General features: G+C 37.7%; 3 protein-coding genes across 5 annotated transcripts in view; all 3 read left to right on the forward strand.

The window, feature by feature from the left end:
* The first annotated feature begins 477 nt into the window (after positions 1–477).
* Positions 478–6,290, forward strand: LOC586237 (TM2 domain-containing protein 2). 2 transcript variants are annotated; one of them, XM_030985885.1, is made up of 5 exons: positions 478–678; positions 3,095–3,182; positions 3,808–3,923; positions 4,741–4,859; positions 5,008–6,290. In XM_030985885.1, exons 1-5 carry the CDS (start codon positions 488–490, stop codon positions 5,094–5,096), a joined length of 603 nt encoding a protein of 200 aa, XP_030841745.1. In that variant the 5' UTR covers positions 478–487; the 3' UTR covers positions 5,097–6,290. The 2 variants fall into 2 exon arrangements, with proteins under 2 accessions (XP_030841745.1, XP_791119.2); XM_786026.5 differs by lacking the exon at positions 5,008–6,290 and having other exon boundaries at positions 4,741–4,961.
* Positions 6,291–8,818: 2,528 nt separating this feature from the next.
* On the forward strand, positions 8,819–17,004 carry LOC581018. Its single transcript, XM_781044.5, has 6 exons — positions 8,819–9,016; positions 10,640–10,946; positions 11,700–11,897; positions 12,682–12,867; positions 13,721–13,881; positions 14,545–17,004. Exons 1-6 carry the CDS (start codon positions 8,913–8,915, stop codon positions 14,888–14,890), a joined length of 1,302 nt encoding a protein of 433 aa, XP_786137.2. The 5' UTR covers positions 8,819–8,912; the 3' UTR covers positions 14,891–17,004.
* Positions 17,005–18,846: 1,842 nt separating this feature from the next.
* LOC590539 (bifunctional UDP-N-acetylglucosamine 2-epimerase/N-acetylmannosamine kinase) overlaps positions 18,847–24,154 on the forward strand; it is a 35,839-nt gene continuing 30,531 nt past the window's right edge. The window contains exon 1 of one of the 2 annotated variants that reach the window (XM_030985887.1): positions 18,847–18,970. Coding sequence is in view for 1 of the 2 variants with exons in the window: in XM_030985886.1 (XP_030841746.1) it covers positions 19,081–19,155 (75 nt within the window). In the remaining variant the exon portion in view is untranslated. The other variant, XM_030985886.1, reaches the window with a different exon arrangement.

Here is a 24,154-nt window from a genome sequence, read left to right on the forward strand (position 1 = left end):
AGTCTGGCCCGAGAATTGTAAAAAAAGGGGTGTATTTGACTTTTCACCCGGAGAAATTATTCCGAATTTAGGGGAGTACATTGAGCATTTTTTTGGATTTAGGGGGTCTCCAAGGCAGGAAAAGCTCGCGAAAGGGGCGTTTGGAAATGTTGGCAGTCCTCAGATAGGGGGTGCTTTCAAAAAGAGGGAACAAGCATACGCGTACCCTAAATAACACTGATTGGGGGGGGGGGGCTGGGATTTTATTGACAAAAATCTCACCCAACAAATTGGCAATTCAGTGCCAGTCATACCACATAGAGATATCCAGTGTTTATTAAAATGACTCGTGTTGACAATGTCTGAAAAATAATATCAGTTTAGTAAAGGAATGAAAAAAGTCGTTGGAATAATTATTCATTACCAAAAATTTGTTTATAAATATGTAAATATATAAAATTATTATTCTAAAATTCAATAATCGCGCACGAGCCTCAATTTCTTAAAAATGGCAGCGCCCATGAACCTTTTCATAATTTTATGTTACTTCTCCTTCCTGGTTGTCTGTCTTACGGAGGTTTCTTCGAAAATTCTCTCAGAAAATGACAGAATAATAGTTCCTGAACATGAGGAGTGTTATACAGAAGAATGTGGTGTTGAATATAATCCAGTGGAGCCTCTCGTGAAGTGTTCGTTTCTGTGAGTAGTCCCACACATAATTAGTAGGGTGTCTGATCGCGCACTCGATTTTGTGTGCTAAAGTAAAATCCTTCCAATAGAGATTGCGCGCATCCCTAAGTACGTGCAAAATTGGTCAATGTTTTTATTTCAACATCGAGATTCAAACTTGTATTGCTTGTGATCCTGAAGGTAATACTCAATAAATGAGGTGTCATATGAAAGAGCAGGTTTATCTCCATATTTCCAAATGGGCGTCATTTCCGAATTCTAAAAATATCTTGGTCAAAACAGCGATTTAATTACATTGTTTCCATTCGCATTGTATTTGTAGCTCTGAAATCTGCCACTTTTTTTAGAAATAACCCCCTAGCTAGCGATAACTAGTCCCAGTCGTAAGGAATATATCCATGCGCTTATTTTTTCGCTAGCCCCAAGGCAAGGGATCAAAACCATTACACTTTTTAAATACGCTTCCCCCGATTTAGGATCAGCTAAGCAGTAGGAGCGCTGGTCCGAGAATGAGGATCGTCCTCATAAACGAGGATATCCTCATAAATGCGGACAAAATGCGTCCTCATAAAAAATCGTCTGCATTTTCGCGGACGTTTTTTTTCGTTGGCGCTCTGCGGATTTCGGGTTACCGAACCGCACGCTGGCAATGCCAAATTTGGATTCCCCAGGTGAAAATAACCCGTGTTGACCGTCTACTTTTATGGGTTGTCCGTCTTCCCAAGGATTTATTGCTCATAATGTGAAGGTCTCTATACAATTAAGTCAATGTAAAAAATGCATCAAGAAAATCATCCCGGAATCTGTTTTTTGCATCGCCAATGTGCCGATCAAAAATATGGAACATCTGCTTTTTTGCAGACGATCCTTGTTTTTGAGAACGCATTGGTCCACGTTTACAAAGACGATCTTCGTTTATGAAGACGATCCTTATTCTCGGACCAGCGCCTCTACTGCTAAGTAGGAAAGGGGTGAGCTCTGCTAGCTCAGCCCAAACCCATGGCTTAGAATCTGCACATGCATATGCAATTTGGACCGCTTGTATGTGTTTGAGAATTGGCGAATGGACCCGCACACGGAAGACAACAGAGGTGGAGATTGCGATCACGCTCAATTAGTAACATGCAGGGAAAAAATTAATAAAGAAATTTCTGGGGCTACTTTTCAAGCATGCTTGCATGAAAATAACACTTTTTAATTATTTTGTATTGAACTCTATGCAAATTTTGGGACCTCTTTTTTTTACTTTTGGGGGCTCTTTTGGGCATTTTGAGTGCTAATTCGCCCCAAGCCCCCGTATATTTTTTTCCCTGGTAACATGCGCTACTTAGTAGTATGCGCTACGCTTGCATATTGCACAATGCAACTGTTTTGCTAATTTTAGCAAAACAAAATAACTTTGCGTGTTCGTCTTTTTCGTCGATTGTGACAAAAATTGGTTGAATACTGGCTAGATTTTAGGGGCTGTATCTTTTGATAGAAACATCTGTGAGTCTTGAAATTTTAAATGTATTATTCAGAGTAATTTTTTTTCTCAATTATCCAACCGTATAAATGGTGAAAAATGATCCCAAACGTGAAAGGGAAAATTGAATAATCGTTCAGACACCCTACACATACATGTAGCCGCATTACTAACTATCCTGACTGTGTATTAAAAACTGTTCTATTGATTGTCAACATTTCAAACACCACTGTACAAAATTTAACTGAGTTCACTCAAAATCGGTACTTTAGTGACAATTGATGACACCTAAATAGCAGTAAAATTTAATCTTTTCAACTTTCCAGGCTTCCACATGTTCCTGATGATGAGCTAACATGCGATTTATGCTACAAAAAAAACTGATACCGTTGGTCTTACGAGAGTTCGCGATGTTGGTTCCGCCTATAATTGAAAAGGAAGTATTAAATTGGCAACGCAAAAACAGATTTTTCTGTGTACACCGCCTGTATCTGCGTTTCAGGCACACATAGCTGCATTAACTATCCTGGCTGTGTATCAAAAGCTGCGCTATTGATTCTCAACATTTCAAACAACACTGTACAAAACTCAACTGATTTCACTAAAAATCAATACTTTAGTGAAAAATGATGACACCTAAATAGCAGTAAACTATAATGTTTTTAAATTTTAACTTAGAAAGAATAATTTAAAAATTTAAATTGTAAGTCTACTGTCAAACTTGCCGATCAGCCACATCGGCATGATTGTGTGCATTCAAGTGTATTGACTATTCATGTGTGAAAATTCTGCCTATTAACACGTAGTACAGTGCTAGAGGTCAATACGCATTAGCTTTGACTCTCTATGCTTTGCTGGAGTGATTTCAGGCAGAACCTACATCATAAACTCTCATAATGTACCGGTATGTGTATATTTATGCCTGTGTTTTCCTTTTACCTGATATCTTGCTGCATACAGACCTGATGACTTTATAGAGTGTGATGCACCAGAGGATCTGAAAGGCAACGAGACACTGAGGAGAGAACTAGGCACTGGATGCTCAAAGGTAAGCCCACCAGTCACCACGCTTGATATTGCTTACTTAAAATTGTAATCATGGGTAGTTATGGTCACCATATTGAGTTACAGTCAGAGAAAATGCCTCATCAGTCTCGAATTGAGGACAATCTTGCAACTGGAATTCATGATGTTCTTGCAGTTAACAGTCCAATAACGCAGTTCCCATTCAGAAACAAAACACAAACAAACAACCATAGAAAAAAGAAAACAAATATTGTTGATTTTTTCAATTGGATTTGAGATTAAATGATGTTTTTAGATTGAATTTCATAAACAAGAAGCAGAAAAACAAATAAAAGATTAGAAGAAAGTAAAAATGATATTTCCTTGTAGAACATAAGACGTAATGTAAAGCTAATGAGGACACAATAAAATGTTTACTAAAGAAAAACCATTGATTTCTTTAATGTTATTCCCGAAATATCACTTGCACTTTAATACATCACTACCATTTCTCATTTTCTCCCAATTTTTCTGCCTTTCTCTCTCTCTCTCTCTCTTTCTCTCTTTCTCTCTTTCTCTCTCTTTCTCTCTTTTTCTCTTTTTATCTCTCTCTCTCTCTTTCTCTCTCTATCTCTCTGTCTCTGCCTCTCTTTATCTTCTGTTTATAGTACGGCAGAGAAAAATACCAAGATGTGCAGAAATCACCAGTCATCTGCAGAGTTCTCCCAGGCATAGAGTGTCACGGAAATAGGACATTTATTAAAGATAACATTCCCTGTTTAAAGTAAGTATTCTCGAATAAGGTTTTAGTAATTTAGTTCTAATGCATGAAAGTAAAGAACTAAAAGAAATGTTCTTACACTTCTTTTTGTTGCTTATTACTGTCCCAAACTATTTGAGCAGTTGGTTATATTTGTTTCATTTCATTGTGCATTCTGAAAATGCAACCTGAAATCACTGTGGTCGTTTATATTTGAATGATCATCTGTTGATTATTATTGATTAACTCCAAAAGTTGCAGTGATCATAATGATAAACCAAATTTATGATAATATCAATTGTCTCAACTTGTTTCTGAAGCAATGTTCCCATGCTCAATCTCAGTATTTTGGTGGCTTGGCTAAAACCAGTTTAATGTTTATTGATAAAGTTGAGTTCTGGTCATGCAATTGCATGTGAAAGAAACAGTGTGGAATCGATCAGAAAAGGTTGATCATGTAGCAGATAAGTATTGGTGTGTACTGCAAGGTTCTGGAATCATCAAAATTATAGAAATTTGGCACAAGCACTGTACACAGAAAGATGTATATTGGACTACGCACACATGTGAATAATTTAGTTATTAACTGTATTTTATCATATGTTACCAACATCAAAGCTTTAGGTGTACCTGACGATTCTTTCAAGTTTGTTGAACTACTTGAGCTTCAACTAGACAAAACAAAAAGGAAAATAATACTTGCTACACATGTCCATTTTGTGTAGTTTCTTGATTTATTATTAAAGTATGAGACAGCAAAAGACCAATTATCTTAAACTTGCCCTGTTATTTACTGAATGAATTATGTATGTCACTATGTAATTCTCTCTGTGTCTTTCAGATTTGAAGGCCAGCATTTCATCAGTACCCTGATATTTTCCATCTTTCTGGGGTTCTTTGGAGTAGACCGATTCTGCATGGGTCATGTCCCAACAGCAGTTGGCAAGCTTCTGACCCTTGGTGGATTGGGGGTTTGGTGGATCGTAGACATCGTTCTGCTTGTTACAGGAGGACTGATGCCGGCTGATGGTAGTAATTGGTGTCCATAGACAATTTATGCAAGAATCAAGTCACGTCCCCACAGCAGTTGGCAAGCTTCTGACCGTTGGTGGATTAGGGGTTTGGTGGATCGTAGACATTGTTCTGCTTGTTACAGGAGGACTGATGCTGGCCGATGGTAGTAATTGGTGTCCATAGACAATTTATGCAAGAATCAAGTCCCAACAGTGGTTCCAGACTACTTGAACCTGTAATTGAACTCAGGATAGACTGAGGTTGGATAGATCTTAGGTATAGTTCTTCTTGTCAAGTCAAGGGAGGACCGATGCTGGTGGATGGAAGTGATAAGTGTCCATAGACAATTTCTGTAAGAATCAAGTCCCCACAGCAGTTGAGGTAATACTGAATAGTCGACTCCAGACTGTTGGGTCATCGTGGATTGAAGAGAGTATTCATACTTTAAGGCTGATGCAAGGTTTAATGGAAATATTATCTGCAGAGAATCCTGAATATAAAGCAAGAGCTAACCAACAACAATCAAACCTGGTCTTGAGGATTGTACGTCAAAGGTTTATCAAGGATTAGCAAGATTGTCAGAGATTATTGTGCCACATGACTTTTACCATTGCATTTTATGACTGACCAATTATTTACGTAATGAAAGGTTGCCAAGTGCCTTGATGAGAATTGATCCTTATTGAAGAACTGCTGGTGAACATCACTGCTCCCTCGCCCTTTTGCAGGAAGAAATTGACTGCATGAATGTATGCAGCACATCACTGGGAAATACTCTTCAGGAGTATAAGGTGTCATGATTATGTGAATTGGAATGGACCTTATGAATCACATTAAGAATATACAGTGTAGATATTTGAGAAGCATACACACATTGAGAACTGAGCCAAGTGCCATTTGTCTAACATAAACATTTATTTAAAAAAATTAGAAGATTTTTACTGTTGATGTATTTGCTAATGTAGCAGAGTGAGATATATACTGAAGTAGTGCAATATTGTATGTCGGTGCAGCATTGGCAGTCGTTGTCAACGAGAAACATGGAAGAATACCCATTACCGATAGAAAAGGAAGGGCAGAGCGTGCCCGTGACTATTATTACACTTCTTGTGATTCTAGCTGGTATGATCGCTATTATTTATGCAATGTTTAAAACAAAGACCAGAGGTTCAACAGCTAGTGAAGGAGATTAAGGAAAGAATTTTTTTCTACGGAACAGAAAACTAGAGCTTTCTCTCCTTGTTGAGAGCCTGAAAGGCATTGACTCTTGTTAATACTTTTCTTGCTCTCAACTGCTCCCTTTTCCTTTCTGTTTGGAAAAATAATTTTGTTCTCTCAACTTCTAGATGTACTTTAGACAGTATGAATTGGGCTCCATAAGTCCCGACGATATTGGGTGTTGCGACTTACATGTATACATGTATGTCTGCTGGTACATGCATGTCAATTTTAGAGCTCCTATACTTCCATTCTAACTACAGGATAGTTTGATCTTGGTGTTTTGCTATTGTACATTCTAGGTACATTTTTGTTTGAGCTATTTAAATCCCATTCAATTTTTTTGTGACGAGATTGCCTAGGAAGATTTAAGTACACTGCACATCAGAAATATGTACCGGTATATAATATATGATGATGAACTAAGCATTATGAATAGTCCCAAAACACAATCAGATAATAGCAGGAATACATGTATAAGTTATTTAGAAAAACAGTTTTCTCTTTAAAAGTGATGATATTTTCATATCCACTTTGACTTAAATGCTTGTCAAATGAAATAAAAGAATTGGTTTTGAAAATGTTAGTACTAGTTCTGTATTTGTACTGTCTGAATGTAATGTCTCCTTGTAATGTAGCAGAACTAAGTATCAGTGTAATTTGGGTACTTCCACTTATAATTTTGCTGTATGTGATCAAATTTATCAAAATATAAAATGTAACACATTTAAAATTATCATTCAAAATGATTACATGGTTTTAGCTTTAAAGCGTACCAATCACAGAAAAAGAAATTGTGTACAGCTAAAATGTATAACTCCCACCCCCCCCAAAAAAAAGAACATGTTCTTGATGGAAGGGGTTCCACGTGGCTATACTATTGTATCATGGTAAACCAGTACATGAGTGCTTAACAATGTCCCTCCAATATAAATATCCCCATACCCCCTCAAGTGAAAATGGTGCACTCGAGCTTGCATTACATTACATGTACTTGTATTTCTAACTTGAAATTTCTCTTTTCCATTTTCTCTTTTCGATGGTTTGACCTTGTCCATTGAATTCAATTAAGAGAAAAAGTACATACATGTGACATTTATTGTAATTAGATGTCAAATGTTAATTGTAACTAAAAACTAGCTGGGCTTAATTTTCTGAATGAAAATATTCTACACTGTGTCTGAAATTTGTAGACTATCCCTCTCAATGCATGTTATGTATATCCTCTCGTCCAAATTGATAGGGAGATGCTGCATGTTCCGTTGAATTGATTTGTCACAGATAAACTTTAATTTAAGTTGGAGACAAACAAACAGGTTTAAATACACCTACTAAAAAAGGATGTGGAAATAAACACAAGTCCAAATGATATTTTTATAACCTTTATGAAGTTTGAACTGTGTTATTATTTACATCTGTATTAAACCCATTAATTCTTAAATTAGTTGTTTGTAGTTATTGAACATTATGGTATTATTATTGCAAATCATCAGAGAGAGTGATTGAGTGTGTGAGAAAGAGAGATGGAGGGAGGGAGAGAGAGGAAGAGAGAGAGAGAGAGAGAGAGAGAGAGAGAGAGAGAATTTATATTGTATTGCATTTATTAAGTTACAGTAGAACTGCATTAAGCTAAAAGCTGATTTTTACCAAGGTTGTGAATAATAATGAAATATTAGAAATGATGCATACAAAGGCATTTGAAAGGAGAGAGAAAGAGAGAGAGAGAGAGAGAGAGAGAGAGAGAGAGAGAGAGAGAGAGAGAGAGAGAGAGGGGGTGGGGTTAAAGGAAAGATGAAGTGAGAGAGGTTTAGATGCACCTTTAATTCCTTGATATGAAATTCTAGGAGTTCAGATGTTATCTCTTTATTTTGACATGTTTGTGATGTTTATTTGAGTTATACCATAATACAGTTATTGAGTACCAGTAGGCCTATTTTGAATCTATGAACTATTTGCATATAGAAAACGATACTTGATTGTAGTTAAAATTCTGTAATGAAGAGGAAAATACACCCTAGCACAAAGGAGTCAAATCTATACTAATTTTGGAAGGAGTATTTGATTGATTCTTTGTGATACGTATGGGATCTACTGGTTGGACAAATTTAGATGCCCCCCTCCCTCCTCCTGTAATACTGTGTAGCCGTTATATTTTGTGACATTTAATATTTATTTTCCATTTGATGGTTTTATATTTTCCTTTCCATACTCTAATTTTTTAAAATCTCTTTTACATTTCAACTCATGGCCTTCATTCTTCTCTCCACCTTCACACATCAATATCATTGCTATTAATGCCACACCTTGTTTCTTCCATTCCATTTCCACCCCATCATGCTGCCATTTCATTCCATTATTATCACTTCACATGGTTCATTTATATTCAGAACACCTCATGATCATCCTTCCATAATTCCTATTAGTTGTTCCTTTTCCCTGAGTTCTTCCATTATTCAATTTTTATGTTTCTGATTTTGGTTCTTTATTTATCATATTAATGTCATTAATGTTTTCAGTAGTGCAACTCAGTATCTGGTCTTGTCAAGACATCATTTTATATTCGTCTCCTGTAATTAGATTAAGCTGTTTATTTGAGAGCAAGAGTTCAGTATTTGAGAGAAGCAATTATATCCGCTTACAACTGTGTGAAAACATAAATTTCATTGGCGATTGTTGAATTTTCTTTTGTGATTTGTCTCATTTAATTGAACAACTACTTTGTTTTAGGAAACTGGTATTGAAGAAAATTGGACGCAAACCTAGTCAGAAATTCGTGTACCAATGGATTCCCGGAGCTTTGTTGAATTAAAACCAACTTGGAATACTCATGGTCCCTACGACATTCACGTTTGTTTGAATTGTGGTTTTGAAAATGAAGAAAACGGGTGAGTGTTCGGGTAGGTTCAGATGAATGAGGCAGTGCAGTGCAGTGGTGGGTCTCCTGCCTGCCTAACTCCCAGGGAGCTCCGCCGCCGCCGCGCTGCCTTCGGCGCAGGGCAGCGGTGTTACTGAGTTACTGCCTGACTGCCATGAGTTTGACTGCGGAAACCGAATCCAAGCTAGCCAGTGACTGATGATGATATATTAAAAATCAAGATGATTTTGTTTCACAATGTTATATAACTAACGGTTCTAAGGAGTAACAGTATTTTAAACACTAAGAGTCTAGTTAGGTTAGACAGCAATAACCATCTGATTTGGGTCATTTCTTTAATAAAACTGACATTTGTTGTCATTCCCCAATACAGATGGCAACCCAGAGATCTCGTACCGTGTGGGTAAATTAGAGCCACAGCGGAACAGCTTTTCGTTACCGACATTTTCTCCCCGATTTTCTTTATTTAGATCTAATTTTCTGATTTCTAAATCAGATGTAGGTCTAAATTAGGTCGGTCTATATATCTCCTAATTACAGTTTTCAAAATTTGCTAACCTATTATAGAATGTGAAATTTTCGGACTTACTTATATGAATTATCCAATTTGTATCTTAGAAACTGTGAAACTACGTTCATGCACTCGAAAATAGAGCTATATGACCCGGCGGCCGGTATATTTCTGGGTCAACCTACGCCAATGGCCAATCAGAGCACTCGTTTCGTGGGAGTTCGTTGGTCAAGCCGGGCCGACTCGTACGTAGCTACGGTAGCTATTGGATGTTCGAAAAGAAAAAATGAATATTCATCAACTAAAACCAAGACGGATAATGTTGTCGACGAGACTTTCTCGGATTAATCATTAATTTAGGATCTAAATGAGCAAGCTATCGTAAGTCAAATAAGCTATATATCATGATATATGTTATTTTTAATTTTTATTATAATTGCAGCAGTTATGAGGATGTAAAAAGTGAACATTTTGTTGCATATCTCATTCATCGCGGTCCGGTCGAACCGAACCATTTGTTCTGTACAGTCCCTCACAGTACGAGGTCCCCATCCTTCAGTCTCTATAATCGGAGGTCTAGTGGAGCCAGATGTAGTCTCAGTGGAACAACCGACGATTAGAGAGACTGAAGTTTTCGGTCTAAGACTAGGTCTACTTCTATCTAGAGTAGATATCTAGGTCTAGACTAGACCTAGTTCTAAAAAGTGTGGGATTGGGAAAAAGTGTGTGTGATTCATTGGAACCAGCTTAAACCGGAGACTACCGCCCACACTGAGCCTGTAAAATTCAAAATAGCCCTGACTCACCCCCCCCCCCTTCTACAAATTAATCCACCTTATTCGCACCTCTAGTTAAAACTCAGACAAGTATTTTGGAGGACCAACCAACCAAGTAGTAAATAGAAAGTAAACCCATCAGAATAAATAAATTTAATGTTTACAGAAGAGTCCCAATATTCACTTCAATTAGGTCATTGATAATGTTTGTTAAATTTTAAAAGAAAGCAGTTTCCTATGCTAACTCTTCAGAGTCAGACTTAAAGATGATATTCATGAGGCTCATTTTGTCGGTACATGCATCTTTTCTGTACACTTTCCTCCCATTTCGTCTTTAACACTACAGTTCTCAAGAAGAAGAAGCACGTTGCAATTCACCTCAGTCGGTAGTCGTCCTCCTCTCCACCTCCGACCAATCGAACCCAGAGCCGTGCATGCTGCGAATCCAATGTAAGCCTGGAGCCGAGGTGGTAGCCATGGCGATCCTGAGCAATGCTCGTCATGCAGAGGTTCATGATAACATCGATGGCTACCTGAGCACATCGAGAGGACAGAGGATAGAGGCGGAAGGCAAGGAAGGAGACGAGGATAACGACGTCATCTATAAGAAGGAGATCAAGCTAGATAGGTCTCATCGCAGTGTTGAATTAAAGGTTGATAGTTATGATATTTCAGTCAAACCTGCTTTAGTGACCACCTGTCTACAAAGGCCATATTTGTTGTTTCCCTTGAAAATGGTTTCTCATTGAATCATGTACTAAAGGAACCTGTCTACAAAGGCCACTTGTTGTGTTTCCATTGGGTGGTCGCTATAGACATGTTTGACTGTAATGTATATGTTTATTATAAAGGCACTATAGTAACACTCAAATCAAGAATGAACATAAATAACCCAAGACAGAGGTTTAGAGATAAAATGTATAAGTTCCTCAGAAAGGGAGTACAGATGGAATTGGCCGGGCCACTGACAGATAGGGCATATTTTTGTAGAAATTATCTTTTATTCAAAATCTGGGATATATTTATATGTATTTATTCAGCATGGTCCACAAGGAGTTAATATGTAACAGTGACATGTGGACAAAACTCAGCTACAGAAAAGCTACAGGTTTGAAAATCCATAACTGTTGTGGATTTTCAAAGCTGAAAAAAAAAAACAAGTTATTCATTCACAACAAAAATTATGTATGAAATAGTAGTTGTGAAGTGTGTTTGAAAATGTTTCATAATATGTTCCAGATTGCACCAGAGTGGATCTAAGAACCTTAGAGAAGTTAGAGCCCCATGCCTCAAGGGACGTTGTGCTTTGCCTACATCATCAGTTCATACTCATTTCCCATTCTAATTTCCCATATTTGATTTTTGTGGATTACCCGATTTATTGCTTCCTTTCTTCTATCGAACAGTTTGTGTCTTTGGCTGATGAGAACCTCCTCCATCTTCATCACATTCACCTTACGTTGAGAAGGAGCAGCAAGATGCCTCTTCTTCAAGGTCGTCATGGCAACGTAAACATGGACCACGTGCGAGGTCTTCTGGCATCCCAGCAGCCCATTTCAGAGGAAGCAGAGAGTCTCATGAATACCGTTGAGCAGTACCAGAAGGTTGGGGAATATTTGTTACTCAGGCTTTCTTTGCAGGAATTTTTTAAAGCAAGACCGATCTACTCGTACATGTAGCTACTTGCGCCCTCTATAAAGCAAACAATGCCTAAGCGGTACCCGTTGGTCCTCCATGGTCCCCTTTTTCTTATGTTTATTGAGAGCTAATTTGATGAGATAACCACCTGTCAGTGACCATGCAGGGAAGTCTAATCCCTCCTGGCTAAACTAGTGCAGACAGGCTTTAAATCTTTGGTATTATTGAAAGGTAGTTTGTAGGTTGAAAATATGCAGTGACATGGTCATTACATTTGAGGTGGTGGATGAGAAAAAATGGTAAGATTCCTGTAAAGTGAGGAAGCTGTGTAATTTTTCATACTACTTGGGAAACTGTCAAATCTGCTTTAAAAGCAACCACTTGTATAGAAACACCACATATCAATAAAGAATGTATTTCTTGTTTCTTATTACTGAGCTGCACATAAGGGATGGGTTCAGATTTAACATTTTACAGTTTGTGTGCATCAGCCCTAAGTTAAAAAAAAAATGAAAGTTATGAGGTTCGAAATTCGATTTTGAGTGCCAATGTGTCCTTGGCGTCTGTTAATGTTGAGCCCTGCATTTAGAATTGATTTATTTTATTTGATTTGATTGTATTAAAGGAACCTGTACATTAAGACCAACTGTGTGTAGCAACTGATTTTCTTATAACCCTTGAGTGGTCTTTATGTTTCACTGGAAGTAGCGTAGTTTGAATGTAATTTTTCATCATTTTCCATGTGTACAGAACCAATCATCTGTAGTGCAAGATTTTCAGGCTGCTGTGGTTGAATCCGCAGCCAATCAAAAGTCAGTAAGCAGTGATCTAGGCAGTGATCTAGGCATGATGGGACAGATGGCTAGTCTCCTTTCAGGCTTCTCCCGGAGTGGCAATCAAGGCCAGGTTGCTGCTAGTCCTAATGTGATGCTCAAGGTAAGAAGCCAACATATTCCTCCATACCTCTTGAAAAAGGTTAAATAATTGTCATATAGTCTTACTGTATCTAAGTGGAAAATGATAGGCCTAGGTGCTTTGTTTTACAAAGAGTTGCGATTGATCCAAGTCATTTACAAGTCCTCCAATCAATTGCAAGTTTGCAGTCTCTTATGATCTCCTATGTACATAGCAATGGATATCAACTCTTTTAAATACGGGGCCCAGATCTATAAAAAATTGTTTTATCCAACTGAATTTTCATCACACTGCCAAATAAGACTATACAACTGATCATCGAAAAAAGATTTTGGTCGTTCAGTAAAATGTAACTTTTTGTTTGGTATATTATCAGGTGTCTGGTGATGTCAGGGCTACAACGGTATTAACTTAGTGGTAGAGAAGTTATCTATTAACAAGAAGGTCACAGATTCAAAACCAAATGGATGTTCAAGTGCCCTTTTGTAAGATGTGAATCCTCATTACCAAGTTCCTTGGATAGGACTAAAAGTTGTATGCCCATTACTCTGATAGTTTCATAGTTCCAAATTAAGAAAGAATCGTCCAGATGCTGAGGAAATAGTCCTTTAAAGCTGGACTGCACTACTTGTAGCTACTTGCGCCCTCTATATAGCAAACAATGCCTAAACGGCACCCGTTGGTCCCCCATGACCCCCTTTTTCTTATGTTAATTGGCAGCTGATCTGATGAGAGAACCACCTGACAGTGACCACACAGGGCGGTACAATCCCTCCTGGCCAAACTAGTGCAGACAGGTTTTAAGGGAGGCAACTTCAAGGACTGTGGGTGTGACTGGTTTGTTAATTTAGTTTTTTGTGTACATTTCATATAGATGATGTCATCATTTGGAGGTGGTGGAGGTGGCGGAGGGGATTCCCCTGGTAAAGAAAGCATGTATGGAGCCCTGAAGATGATGTGTACAGATGTCACTAACATGAGGTCAAGAGAAGAACAAGATGCCAAAAACAAAGCCAAGCAGGACCAAGAAAATAGGTATGTAAAACAACTTCCATACTTTATGTTCACATGCGTTGATGCATGTCACTTAATGTGTTAATGCGGTCTATTTAGTAGGTCCCATAGTTTGAATCATCATGTTTGTGTTGGGCTCTGATTCAATTACATGTCACAAATATGTGATTTAAAGCCAGACTGAGAATTACTGTTGATATTTAAATCTTGAATTAATCGGTGAAGACTAGCTTCTGCATATTTGGGCTCCAACTCTCAAAATTTACTTTATGCTAATTCAATAAAAGATGTAAATGTCTTCAAAAAGGAAAATTGCACCAGCATTTGTGTAGGTAATATTGACCTTCCTCACTTGAAGGATTTCGAATTATATGAATAAAAACTGAGGTATTTTAAAATTTATTTGTTATCAAATTAATTATTATGGCATATCATAAAACATGCTTGTCGATACTCTTGGCACTGATACTTACAGGTTTCCATTTTACTAAGATTTAAACCATTTATTGGAAGTTTAATAAATGAAGTGAGACCGTTGGTTTTTACTTTATTGAATAAAACTTCGTCTCAATCTCAGTGAAATAGAATACAATCCATCGTGCTGTATTTTGTCTCTCTGTTTGACATAGCTTTTGTGAAATACATCGCCATCTTTCCTTTTCTCTTTTGCGATTCTCTTTCTAGCAACAACAAGGAAGAGAAGACCGATCAACCTGGCGTGTCCCAAAACTCTCTTGAGAACCATCTTGAATCATTCCTTGCCAATATGGAGGCCAAAATGATGTCCAGGTTGGACGCCAAACTGGACACGTTACAAGCGCACTTTGACCTCCGCCTGAATAAGCTGGAGAATATGCTCACCGAGCTTACGACGCAGACAGTACAGAAGTCAGCAAGCAGTGATCTAGGCAGTGATCTAGGCAGTGATCTAGGCATGATGGGACAGATGGCTAGTCTCCTATCAGGCTTCTCCCGGAGTGGAACTCAAGGCCAGGTTGCTGAAGCCAACGTGAATGGCCATGAAGACTGAAGAGACAAAACCTGCTGTCAAGGAGAATGATCAAAGGGCCTGTCTCTACAAGTACTTGTAAATTTGTACTCTTTCGTAAGGAGGCAGTGTGGTACAATCGGAGCAGCCAGAAATACCAAAATGTCCTCCATGCAGGCTCAGGCTCAGGTGGAAACACTCCGTTTCTCGTACTAGAACATTACCTGGAGGCCCCGTATGCAGGAGAGTCACATCCTATGAACCTTAAGACACTACACTTATTGCAAAGAGTAAGGTGTTAACCCTGTGTTTAGTGTCCCTGCATACCAAACTGGTAATCTTTTTACAGATATCGTTGTGATAGGCTGCATAGCCCTTTGAAGATCAACAATAGAAAAAGAAGAAAACGTGTCATGTATGATATCCAAAGGCTGATTCTGCGACATATCTGATCCTGAGTCCACTGACGATTGCTCTCCCCCAGTTTCTAACACCACTGTTAAACCAGGGGTGGTGTTCTGAAAATGATATTATCATTTATGTTCATAAGATATGAATTATAACAAAACATTGGTTAATGTCTGCCCAAAGCTGGCTGTGTTTAAGTAAAGTTAAATGAGACATCGGCGCATGCAAAAATTATAAGTGTGATTCTGCACAATTTCACTTTCCATTGACAATTTAACATTTTCTCCTATCATCAAAAATAAGATAGTTTTCATAATACAACGTCAGAAATTAACAAAAATATATAACATCATAAAAAGTAGACACTAAACTTCTCTGAGTTGATGAAATAAAATGTGGGTCAAATTTATGTGAAATATATTTGTTGGATCATCCACAAGTTTAAAGCTTAAGCATTTAAACAGTCATCTATGAATGAAAAAAGAATAAACTTCTAAAATTACTTATTAAGTTTAAGTAGGATAAGAGAAGATTTAGAGCAATCTTTTGTCAGGTGTCATTTATCAAATCATTTTCTTATCTTTTAATCCACTTTAATTGCTCCTCTATCAATTAAACCCATAGCAGTTCAGAGTTTTGTAACGCTTAAAACTTTATTGAACCGCTTTTCCTCCCCAGTTGTTTGTATTTTCCACTAGAAGTACAAAACATAAACGTGAATGGAAATTCCAAATTACACACACAAAAACTCAAGAAATTGCCAATTTGTACACAAAATAGTGACTATAAATTTCTCTGCATTGCTGATTCAGAGACTTCAATGATTATTCTGTATTATATTGGTCTTAATCACAAACGGCACAATGTAATGACTCAGAAATGGACACAAATTTTCCATTGAACTTTGCACTTTCTTTTCGTGTACAATTTGCATAACAGTGCAGACTAGATGAAAAGTTTAAAAATGAAACGTCCCTAAAAGATAACACTAGACTCAGTAGACTGCAATGGGTTGAAAAGAATTACAGCAGTTTGGTCTTTGCAATTTTTTGTCCAGAGTAGACTTTTAGATCTTGCCCTAATCATATTTCATGATTACTTTCATCTGTGACATTGAAACAACTCAGAGAAAAATATTTGTTCACTCCAGTGTAAACAAAATTAACAATTAATGGAAAGAAAACATAATACATGTAGTTGAACAGACATCGATATTATCTGAACTGTTTGATTATATTTTTTTTCTTATGCAGTTTCCAATGGCTTACAAGTTTGATAACAAAAGATGTGCATTCCATTATTAACCTGCTAAATGTTAATCATTTTCATTTTACTGAAAATATTTGTAGATACATACCGGTATATGGATTATCAGAATTATGCGAAGGTCTACCACAGACAGACAATAGTAAAGTGCATAACAGATTGATTTTGTTGTACAGCACAGGCAGTTGAATTCGACGGCCGAAATGAAGACAGAAACAATTTCACGACAGCTAATTAGTAATTTATCTGATTAAAAACTAGGTTAGTCACACCAAGAATAATCATACCAGGTACTTGTATTTTCATGAAAACAAATTTTATTTGATGTGAAATCAAATGGAAACACATATGATTAAGTGGAAACTTACCTTTGTATTCACATTATACAGAATTGGATGATTCAACTAAATTGCCGTACAGATCAAGATTTGGTGCAATAATTTTATAGATTTGTAATAAAATAATTGCAATTCATAAATTAATTTGAAGTGGTTTCCTTTCTTTTTCTGATTGTCTCATTTTTCAACCACCCAAAAAGTGCCCCATTTTACATTGGAAAAGTGCCATTTAACTTTTTAAGAAGTGCTATTACTTTGACAAGTGTCCCTATTAATTTTTTTTTTTGTCTCGAAAATTTGAAAAATTATATTTCATTCATTTGGGGCGGGGGGGGGGGGGGGGTTAGGTCACTTTTTTTTGGTCACCCTTTAGCACCCCAAAAAAAATTTAAGGGGGGGATTCCTCCAAAACACACATACGGGGGGGGGGGGGGGGGGGGATTCCACCCCAACCCCCCCCCCCCCCCTGCGTACGCGCCTGGTTGTAAGTCGTGAGAATGTTCACTTCTAGCTTTCTCTGCTAAATAATTCGAACAATAGCATCAACTGAGCGGAATCAACTGTTAAAATAAACGAATTTATCATGAGTCCTGAAAAATAAATTTGTTACTGCGCTTGTCGTAGTAGATTAAAGAGCAGCAATGGCGAAAGATTGTTGATATAATTCATAAAGCGTTGCCTTGATTGCGTTTCCCTAAAAATTACCATGATCGAGACATAAAGCTAGATAGAAGTATGATCTACAAAAATGAAATTGTCTAGAAAACATTCAGAAAACATTAGAATTAGGATGAATAAGACATATAATGTGATTATGTAAACAATTACATTTTCCCAAGTTAATCATCCAGTACCAAATGACCATGCAAGCTCGAGCCAGATGCAAATAGGGGCAAGCTTAAAGACAATTATTTATGACATATTGTTTACTGTCATGATTGTATTATTTAGTTATTACAAAGATAAAGTAATTTCAGAACTTTAGAGGGCGGTATTTATATCATGCATAACAATCGGTTGTTTTTGTTATGCTACGATAAGATCAGCATACTGTAGGCCCTACTTTAAAAAAAAATTGAGACAAAACGGAAGTTATATGGCAATTTACGGTTTTTAGGAGTCGTTATTTAATGAATTTTATAGATTTCTGACGGATTCGACATCGGATTTGAGTTTTGAGTGTGCAATTATGACGAGAAGTCATCAATACAAGGAAGAAGATAGAGAGAGAGAGAGGGGGGGGGGGGGGCGCCAGGGAGTCGAATGTTATAGATCGAGATATATAAAGATGGAATCTATCTTGTATGTTTTTTCCTTTTTAAATTGTTACAATATGAATAATGATATGAGGCATTCAAACAGAAGAGTATATGATAGAGAAAAAGTGACTCGAGCATGTTAGAAAAAGATCGACCCGGATCGAGAGACGGGGGGGGGGGGGGGGGGGGGGGGGGTGGGGGGGGGGGGGGAGACAGATACAGATCGAGAGATCGAGAGAGGGGAAGAGAGCTTGAGAGGGAGCTAGGGAGAACGAGAAGGAGAGAGAGAGAGAGAGAGAGAGAGAGCAGGGGGGGGGGGTATTGGGAGAGGGAGGGAGAGAGAGCTGAGAGATATCGCGGCGCCCCGATCGAGAGATCGAGCGACGTACAATGCAGATGGGGAGAGAAACTTCATAATTATCCTCTATTGATGAATCATGAATATAATAATCTTGTTAAAAAATATTCTGAAAAGTTGTTATAGGTCTGGGTTAGCCAATCATACCCCTCTCCCTGTACCCCTGCAAGCACCCCCCCCCCCCCACCGGTGTGCAAATTTCACGTACTAGAGATATCATAGCGCGTCTAGATGCCGCAACATAACCTACGTTAGCGCTGCATGTGCAGTAGGTATAGGAGTTAAGCGCGGGCGTTGCAATGTCATGATTAACTGCGCTCTTCATTTCAAAGTACGGTGCATGCACGTGCGACGTGCGTGGGCAAGATTTACATAGCTAGATGCGGATATTGAGCGAGTGCGTGCGCGTGCGCGGAGACAAAGTCCACCATCTTCGATCTCGGCTCGTTGGACAAGGTCGTCGCTAGGAGGAAGGCGGGGCACCATATATTCGGTACGCATTTTATTTTCTTCCATTCATCCTTTGCAAGCATAGCATGTGTGCATATGAGAGAGAGCTAGAGATAGAGGCGTGTTCATTCAAACTGCATGAGACATTGAAGAATGCCAGGAACTGGAATCAAAGAAAAATGTTTAGTAAACGGGCAGTCAAGCTTTGAAGGCAAAGATCCTCACGACGTATGTATTAATGCCTTTACAATGTGGATTGGTAGATTAGATTCTTTTCTCTGCTTGGACTTGGTCATGATCATGTGTGACTAGTATTTAGTAACGAGTAACGGTAACACCGCATTCTAGGGCTAACAGTTAGGCCCTACCGGCGCGCCGGTTGCCGGTTGGGCCTAGAATGTGTGTAAACTGTGATGGAATAACTGTGATGTGATGAATGAATGGGATGGAATGACCTGCCTAGTCTAGATCTAGGTGAAAATATATTTAATGAAATATGAATTATGAAAATAAGGATCATCTGCATTTTCCCAGACATTTCATATTTTTGATCGGCGCGTTGGCGATGCAAAAAATGTTTTCCGCTATGATTTTCTTGATGCATTTATTTTTACATTGACTTTCACATTATGAACGATAAATCCTCGGGAAGACGGACAACCCATAAAAGTAGACGGTTAACTAGGGTTATTTTCTTACGACATGTATTGTTGTCTATGGCTTGCGATCGCGACGTAGCAGAGGTCAGGATTTGGGATTTAAATGGCGCCAGTGAAGTCGTGTCCACTACTGGATAGGCATAAATCACAAAGGCGGAAAATGGGAAAAAATTAAATGTAAAATGAGCAATCATGACATGAAAATTAGGTACAAAATGACAAGTTTAGTAGCTTGCAAAAACGTTTTACATTTTTTTTGCCGAACATCCAAACCAGGCCTTTGCGTTCGGTTCGGTTCGGTTGGGAAGTGCCATGTTCGGTGAAATTCCGTTCGGTTCGCCGGTTCGCCGGTTCGGCTACAGCACTACCAACGAAAAAAATACACGGTGGCGACGGGCGATTCGCCCCCTAAACCTCTGAAATCGCCACGGTAAAAATCAAGACGAGGGCGAAAAAAAATCAATATATCTTGAAAAATCGCCCCCGCCATAAATTGATATTCCCTATGAATTAATAAACCAATTTATTGATGTGTCTGAGTGAAATCTCCGTTCCAACTACCAACTCCAAAACTAGAAACTTCCATCAACATTTTAAAAGTTTTGTGAGTTGCAGCGGATCGGCGGTCGTACCTACTGTAGCTAGATCTACAGCGGTATCCGCCTGCCTGCGCCTAAGCTCCCAGCGGCCGGACAGGCCACCGGCCAGGTAGTTTCGTGCACAGCATGAATGCATACGCAGTTCGCACACGTTCACAATACACAGAAACGTACTAGCTCAGCTCCAGCGCGCGCCCGCACGCTCCTTGTATGAAGCAAATAAGTATTTGCGAGTGACGAGAGCTCAACTGCTAGCGACCAAATTGGTACGTAATATGTTTATTTAGTCTTTTTTCTGGCCCTAATTTTTATCATGGACAATGCAATCCCATTAAAAAAAATGTTATTCCGTCTAAAATTGTGTTATTTATAAGTTAAAACCATTAAATGCGAGTATATTTTTACTGTTGTCCCACATACTGATATATTTGTAATAACGAAACGTGCAAAATCAATGCCGGATTTTTTCCTGTAAAATCGGTATAAAGCAAGTTTCGTACACAGAAATTGAATTTTGTTATAAAAAAACCGTAAATAAATATATAAAGTATGTTCCTACTCCTCAGAATCTTTCTTACAACTGTTTAATTAAATTAAATTATTTATATACGATCGATGCCAGGCCAATTGTCATGAGTGATGATGACATCAATTTCTGTCTCCGAAATGAAACTAGCTTTGGCTTGGCCTTTAGAATTAGAGTCTATAAAAAAAAAAATAAGGCCATGATTTTGCATGTTTCGGCATAACAAATAGACCCTACATCGGTATGTGGGACAACAGTAAAAATATTTACTCACATTTAATGGTTATAAATGGTCTAAATAACACAATTTTAAAGGGAGTTGGTCTACATTTTTTTTTAATGGGATTGCATTGTCCATGATAACAATTAAATTTGGGACAGAAAAAAAGACTAAATAACATATTACCTACCAATTTGGTTGCTAGTAGTATGATGGCTAAGGAAAAACACAACTTATTGTTACAGCTTACAATATGGCTTTAAAATATGTAAATCATAAAGCCACACGTTTAACACAAAGTGAATAAATCATGGGTATCTGAATGTCTGCAATACTCTACACGACATATGTACGCTACAATTGTATCTATATTTGCCTTTGCTTGGAATTTAATTAGGTAAAACCGCGTTTAAAAAAAATACAACCTTTAAAAAAAAAAAGCCCCCCTGAGCTCCAAAATAGCCACCGCAAAATAATTAAGGGGGGCTATTTTTTTAAGGGAAAATCTGAAAAGAGCCCTCGTAAAAAAAAAAGTAATTTTTTGGTTGAGCACTACTTTATGCCTTTCTCATTAACTTTGGTTGCGAATCTTGTAGATTGATGGGCAAGAATGCAATAAATCTCTCAGAACAACTAAAGTTATTGTTTGGGGATAATAGTTCTCTAAGATTAATAAGAGGCTGCTATTCGACTGCAGCTGCATGGAAGAAGAAGAAAGGGTAGATTTTATTTTTCCATAAGATATGGAAATCTAAACAACTGCCATCATCCATCATGAATAATGATAAGAATATTAACAATAACAATTTTAGTGCATTTAACTCTCTACTCTAGACTCTGATTAAAACAAATGGTCAAATTGGCTCCTACTGTGAGTACTGGTCTGAAGCATGGTCGCAATGATTCTGAGCCGTTTTAGGAAGCATGAAATCCCATAAATTAAGTTGAAATCTAGATTTTGTTTACATCATATGACTATTCAGACCTTCTGTCATAAATATTTCATATGTTTGAATGTTCTTATGAAAGGCAATCATAAATTCTTCCAAAGTCAGAGGGGGGGGGGGGGGGGGGGGGGCTACATCCAGCCTGTGCCCTCTTTTTGAAACCCAAGTGACATATTGGTACATGATGTATGTACATTGTACCTTTAGTACAAAATGTGCCCCCTTGGAGGGGGTGACCTCTATGTATGGGCTTGTGTGTGTGTTTATTATTTTTTGTTTCTAATTTTATTTGCCACATTTTAAAAGCAATCCTTTTCAGGGGACATTTCTCTAGAGATAATCTTCCAAACCGACACAAAAAGGACAAGGAACCTCAAACTATTTTTACCTTTATCCCAACTCAACCCTTAAAATTGTGTGTGTACTCATTGATACAAAAATTAACACTGTGTTATGGGTAATGGAGAGACAGAAGCAAAGATAACAGTGTATTGTATGTACGTGACCCCTCGGTATTGTTCTAACCTCGGCTTCTGAGGATTCGGTAGCAAGGTTCACACAACACAGGGTCTGTAAAGTGGAAGTTATGGTCGTAGTTATAAATGTAAACGTTATCTTGTAGTAAGGACTTTGTGGATGCACTCGTGGTTGCAAAACTTTCGTTAACTTGAAGTTACAAACCATAACCGATCTTAAGTGATAACTACGAGCAGATGGGGTCCTCACTTGAAGTAATGTGCCATGAGGACGCAATTAACTTTGAGGTTATGCCGGCTTGTAGTTTAAATGAATGCTTATTTCCCCAGCTTGTAGTTAACTTTATTTCGGTTCCGTGTGAACCCTCGTCTTTGCTTGTTAGTGGAACATTGTTTTCAACTTTGAGGTTTCGCAAACTTAAGGTTTATAACTACCATGGGACCATGTGAAATTGTGAACATAGCTAATATAGAGTTCATTGATCGAAAGTTATTGCATGAAGGTGAAGTGTGAAAGAAAGGGCACAAGAAGAAATTGGGAGTGGGATTGCTAGCATGGGCTTACTTCCATAGCTTCCCCTGTGCAATCAGGACTGAATATATCATGTGCAGAATTGTTTCTGCAGGAGTGAATGCCATCATTATCATGTACTTTTTTTTGGGGGGGGGGGCTGAAGTTCAAACTTATTTAATTTTTATGCTGCCCCCATGCAATGCACCCAGTGCCAAAGCAATGTAATTTTCCACAGCTCAACAAACACCTGTACTTTTTATGTACGTTTTTTCAAGTGTGTGCTTGAGGTAGCTTGGATATGGCCAAAATACTCCTGTCAATGTGGTGTGTTCATTATCTGTTTCGAAACACTTTGAAAAGAAAAGTTCAGCGGCCTAATGTCATAAATTGAATTTCATGGGGTACATACTGTACATTGTACCTCTGACACATGCAGTCAGCTTCCCTCAATTTTCTTTCTTCACCCCCCCCCCCCTACACCACCCTACCCCCTAAACCCGTCTCCTCCCAACCAGTTTGAAATAAATTAGCCCGCCTTGCCTTGTATATCATGCATGTACACTATTTATTTTGTTTTTAATACTTTTAGATATTACCTCTGCTCCTCTAATCCTTTATATTTTTTGGAGAATACAGTCTACATTGCTCTTCTCCACCCAGGTGTGAAATGTCAAGGTGGTTGGATAAACAGGTAAACAGGTAACTGCATGGCTGGATTGCTCCACAAAGGAGCAGAAAATATGCCCTGTACAGTACTTTGTGTCCAGAATTGTAATTGAATCCAGTGACCAGCTTGCTAATTCACTGTATTAAAGCACTTTGGTCGGTTACATAATATACTGTACATGTATGTGTTTGGAATGTTTAGTTAATTTAACCGAAAAAATTAGATTAGTGATATTTAACATCTTAGAGACAGCGAATCAGTTTAATTGGCCTATTTGGGAATCCCCTTACAGGGACTGCTGGTCTGACCACATATCATAGTTGAAACATGAATTGGCTACTGTTCGCAATTGCAAAATATATACCCCCCCCCCCCCGCAAAAAAAAAAAATATATATATATATATACATGTATATTTAAAAAAATATATATATATTTAAAAAAATATAATAAAAAAGATAAAAAAATAAAAAAAATAATAATAAAAAAAATAATAATATTGGTAAAGATAATAAAAATAATAAATAAATACAAACAAAAAAAAAGTTTAAAAAAGTAAAAAATTTAAGGTTATATACATGTACATGTAGGAAACTATTGTTATTCTTGACAAAACCGTT

This window comes from Strongylocentrotus purpuratus, unplaced genomic scaffold (genome assembly GCF_000002235.5).
Source record: "Strongylocentrotus purpuratus isolate Spur 01 unplaced genomic scaffold, Spur_5.0 spur5_scaffold_15, whole genome shotgun sequence".
NCBI lineage: Eukaryota > Metazoa > Echinodermata > Echinoidea > Camarodonta > Strongylocentrotidae > Strongylocentrotus > Strongylocentrotus purpuratus.

Bases quoted from the DNA above. Each gene is read 5' to 3' on its own strand.
- LOC586237 (XM_030985885.1), top strand. From the start codon at position 488: ATGGCAGCGCCCATGAACCTTTTCATAATTTTATGTTACTTCTCCTTC. The intron at 3,183-3,807 runs GTAAGCCCACCA...TTCTGTTTATAG, and splicing joins TAGGCACTGGATGCTCAAAG to TACGGCAGAGAAAAATACCA. The intron at 3,924-4,740 runs GTAAGTATTCTC...TGTGTCTTTCAG, and splicing joins GATAACATTCCCTGTTTAAA to ATTTGAAGGCCAGCATTTCA.
- LOC581018 (XM_781044.5), top strand. From the start codon at position 8,913: ATGGATTCCCGGAGCTTTGTTGAATTAAAACCAACTTGGAATACTCAT. The intron at 12,868-13,720 runs GTAAGAAGCCAA...CATTTCATATAG, and splicing joins GTCCTAATGTGATGCTCAAG to ATGATGTCATCATTTGGAGG. The intron at 13,882-14,544 runs GTATGTAAAACA...TTCTCTTTCTAG, and splicing joins AAGCAGGACCAAGAAAATAG to CAACAACAAGGAAGAGAAGA.